Source organism: Protopterus annectens, chromosome 10.part0, assembly GCF_019279795.1.
Source record: "Protopterus annectens isolate FY-2018-M chromosome 10.part0, PAN1.0, whole genome shotgun sequence".
Taxonomy (NCBI): Eukaryota; Metazoa; Chordata; order Ceratodontiformes; family Protopteridae; genus Protopterus; species Protopterus annectens.
The window spans coordinates 1,718,193,054-1,718,196,573 of NC_056744.1; the positions used below are offsets into that span (position 1 = coordinate 1,718,193,054).

Sequence of the window (3,520 nt, forward strand, 5' to 3'; positions counted from 1 at the left end):
TGTTTCTATTCCTTTTGCTTTCCGAATTCTCTATAACATTTCTTTGGACCATCAAAGACTCACTTATTTTGTACCTCTCCTTTATATATATTTTTGCACCTTCTTTACTGGCTCTTTTTCCAGGTGGCTCAAAGTTTTCATGGATTTGTCATACTAAAAGTATAAGGTTATTTGAAGCTTTTGAAAATCTTTCTTGTGCAAGTACTTTTTTTCCTCTTATTTTTCTTTTAATCTTTTTGAACATCATCTTTATGGATATTCTGGGCTTCTTGCATAATAGCAACACCACATAATTTCTTTTTTCTGAAAATATTTTTATTAAAAAAAATTGAAAGAGGAAAGATTACAAGAAGAAAAACTTTAAAATATTATACAAAATAAAATATGAACTGTGGTTTTAAATGTATTTATTTACTGGCACTTTCTGTAAGTACCTGCTTTTTCTCCACTTCTGGCTTGATTTTCATACATGGTCCTTTCCAAAATGCTTCTGCTGGTCTAAAGCAAGGATGTCAACTTAAGACTTGTTTTCTTAAACTTTCATTATGTTTGGTTCTGATGATAACAGCAAGTATGGCTACAGTCCCATGACTGCAGACCTGTACATATTTTCAAATTTAAGGAGGCCCCTACCTCCATCACACCGAGGGATATATATAGAGAAATGTCATGCACTCAACTTTATATGTTATTTGATAAGCCTGAAGTAGTTTTTGTGTACTCCTGTCCAAGTAATCCAATGCCTGTTGGATTAATTAATTTACTTCAAAGCTGTAGGGGGAGCTAGGTGATGCATAGTTTGAACTTTATTACTAAATTTCAAGGCAGGTTTTCATTATTTTTAGTATTCTAAAATGTTCCATACAAAGCTTTGCTCTCATTTATCTGTACTGCTGACTAATCATCTATTCCCAGATATTTAGCATTCCCTCTTATTTAAACTCTTGTGTCACATTCATTTCCCAGGTTATCATCTTCCCATTTTATTTTTCCTACTATAAATGTTGCTGTCAGACATTTATCAAGAAGAAATGTCACTCATATCATATGATAAATGTCCTTGCCATTTGTAACTGCATTTTCAATTGCTTGTCAAGCAAGAAAGAGTCGCAGTTTTAAATCATCCACAAAAGGTAGGTGAGATGGCAATGGGTAAGGCTGATTTCTGGAAATCAAACTGCAACCAGCCTAACCAATTAAATAAACAGATAAATGGGTTAAGGCAAAAGAAAAGAGCAGTGGTGAAAAATAATCAGCCTGGAATATCCCTCTTTGGATTTTAATCCCTGGGATACTAATTTCCCCTTATTCATGACTCATTTGTAAAGTTGTTTGTCAGTGTCTCATAGTGACAACTTTTTATTAAATGCATGGCAAGTGTTAAAAAAGCCATATGTGTTCTACAACATATCCAAATTCTCATTGTTTAACCTATTCCTACCACACTTTAGGTTTCACCTGCTCACAGCTCTCTAGCAAGGCTTTTTTTTTAGTAGCAGATGATCTTTTGTTGCATGCCATTTTCTTGTTTTACTTCTTTGTCCTAGTGCCAGGAGGTAACAACTGTAAACTCTACCTCAATTCTAATGCACAACTTGCATGCTGTTGGAAACCACATTATTGGTCAATAGTTCTTAGTTTGGCTTGCATCATCACTTTTAAGGAGGAGTACACTTTTTCCTATTGCTAACCCAGATGTTGCAAGTCCTTAATATGAGAGTTCTGATGGTGTTTTAATAACTTCTTACATGTAAAAACCTTTACTGTATTCAACACATTTATATGGTTTCTCCCCAAGTGAGAGAACTAATGAATAGTCAGTTGTCCCTTTCTTATAAAACACTTATTGCATTCAGTACAGTTCTATGGTTTCTTGTTTGTGTGAATGATATGATGTCGCCGAAGATAAATAGGATGTGTAAAACATTTACTGCATTCTACACATTTATATGGTTTCTCCCCTCTGTGCCAATTTGAGTGGTGTTTTAATGTCGTCTTACTTGTGAAACCTTTATTGCATTCAACACATTTATATGGTTTCTCCCCTCTGTGTGAGTTCTGATGGTATTTTAATGAATTCTTACATATGAAACCTTTATTGCATTCTACACATTTATATGGTTTCTCCCCTCTGTGCCAGTTCAAATGGCGTTTTAATGAGGTCTTACTTGTGAAACCTTTATTGCATTCAACACATTTATATGGTTTCTCCCCTCTGTGTGAGTTCTGATGGTATTTTAATGAGTTCTTACATATGAAACCTTTATTGCATTCTACACATTTATATGGTTTCTCCCCTCTGTGCCAATTCAAATGGTATTTTAATGACGTCTTACTTGTGAAACCTCTATTGCATTCAACACATTTATATGGTTTCTCCCCTCGGTGCCAATTCAAATGGCATTTTAATGACATCTTAGTTGTGAAACCTTTATTGCATTCAACACATTTATATGGTTTCTCCCCAGAGTGAGAGTACAGATGAGTAGTTAGTTGTTCCTTTGTTATAAAACACTTATTGCATTCAATACAACTGTTTGGCTTCTTCTCGGAGTGAATTATAAGATGCCGCTGAAGGCTACTAAGGCGCGTAAAACATTTACTGCATTCTGTACATTCATATGGTGTTTTCCCTCTGTGTGTATTCTGATGTTCTTGAAGTTTACTAAGACATGTAAAATATTTACTGCACTCAGCACATTTATATTGTTTCTCCCTTCTGTGCGACTTCTGATGGCATTTTAGAAGAGACTTTTGAGTGAAACACTTGCTGCATTCAGTACATTTATATAATTTCTTGCCTGTGTGAACAGTTTGATGGTGTATCAGCTGAGTGTTATGTGAAAAATATTTACTGCATTCGGCACATTTATAAGGTTTACCCCTCTTTAATTTCTTCAAATGTTTAGGGACCATCATACCATCACAAGACTGGACCCCAGAAAAGGGATTCCCTTTGTAAATGGTCTGACGGTCTATCAAATTACTGCTATGTGAAAGCCACTTGGTGCATTCAGCACCAGTATTTAGTTTCTTCCCTATGTGGACACTATGATTGGTGGCACATCCACAGCTCTGGCTGCAGTTACATCCTGAGTGAAGCTGTGGTGCAGGCATGACATGACGTTTACCACTGCCCTTTCCAGACTCAGCACACTGCTGTAGGTTCTCTGCTGAGTGATGTAACTTGGGTTCTGCAAATGAAGGCTGCAGACTGGAACTTGCACTCAACTCCATGCTTTCAATACCTAAAGCAGAAAATGTATTAGTTTTTTTTTTTAAAACAAATAAGGCAGATGACTTGATGACTAGTTTCTTTTATGTTGTTTTCAATACAATTATAAAAGCAGAACAAAGCAATATTAGGTTTCGTGAAGTAGCTGTAAGGTTTGCCTATGACTCGCAGTGTTACAATTCTAAAAAAAAATATTTTGGAGACATTCATTAGATCTTCATATGAACAAAATGCCTTTACCCCATTCATGGAGGTTTTATCCGACATGCCCACTATAGTTACAGG

General features: G+C 35.5%; 1 protein-coding gene across 1 annotated transcript; it reads right to left on the minus strand.

Moving 5' to 3' along the window:
- Positions 1-343: 343 nt before the first annotated feature.
- Positions 344-3,279, minus strand: LOC122812765 (gastrula zinc finger protein XlCGF57.1-like). The gene has a single exon (XM_044084842.1). The coding sequence runs from the start codon at positions 3,235-3,237 to the stop codon at positions 1,864-1,866; it is 1,374 nt and encodes a 457-aa protein (XP_043940777.1). The 5' UTR covers positions 3,238-3,279; the 3' UTR covers positions 344-1,863.
- Between the last annotated feature and the right edge of the window lie 241 nt (positions 3,280-3,520).

Bases quoted from the DNA above. Each gene is read 5' to 3' on its own strand.
- LOC122812765 (XM_044084842.1), bottom strand. From the start codon at position 3,237: ATGGAGTTGAGTGCAAGTTCCAGTCTGCAGCCTTCATTTGCAGAACCC.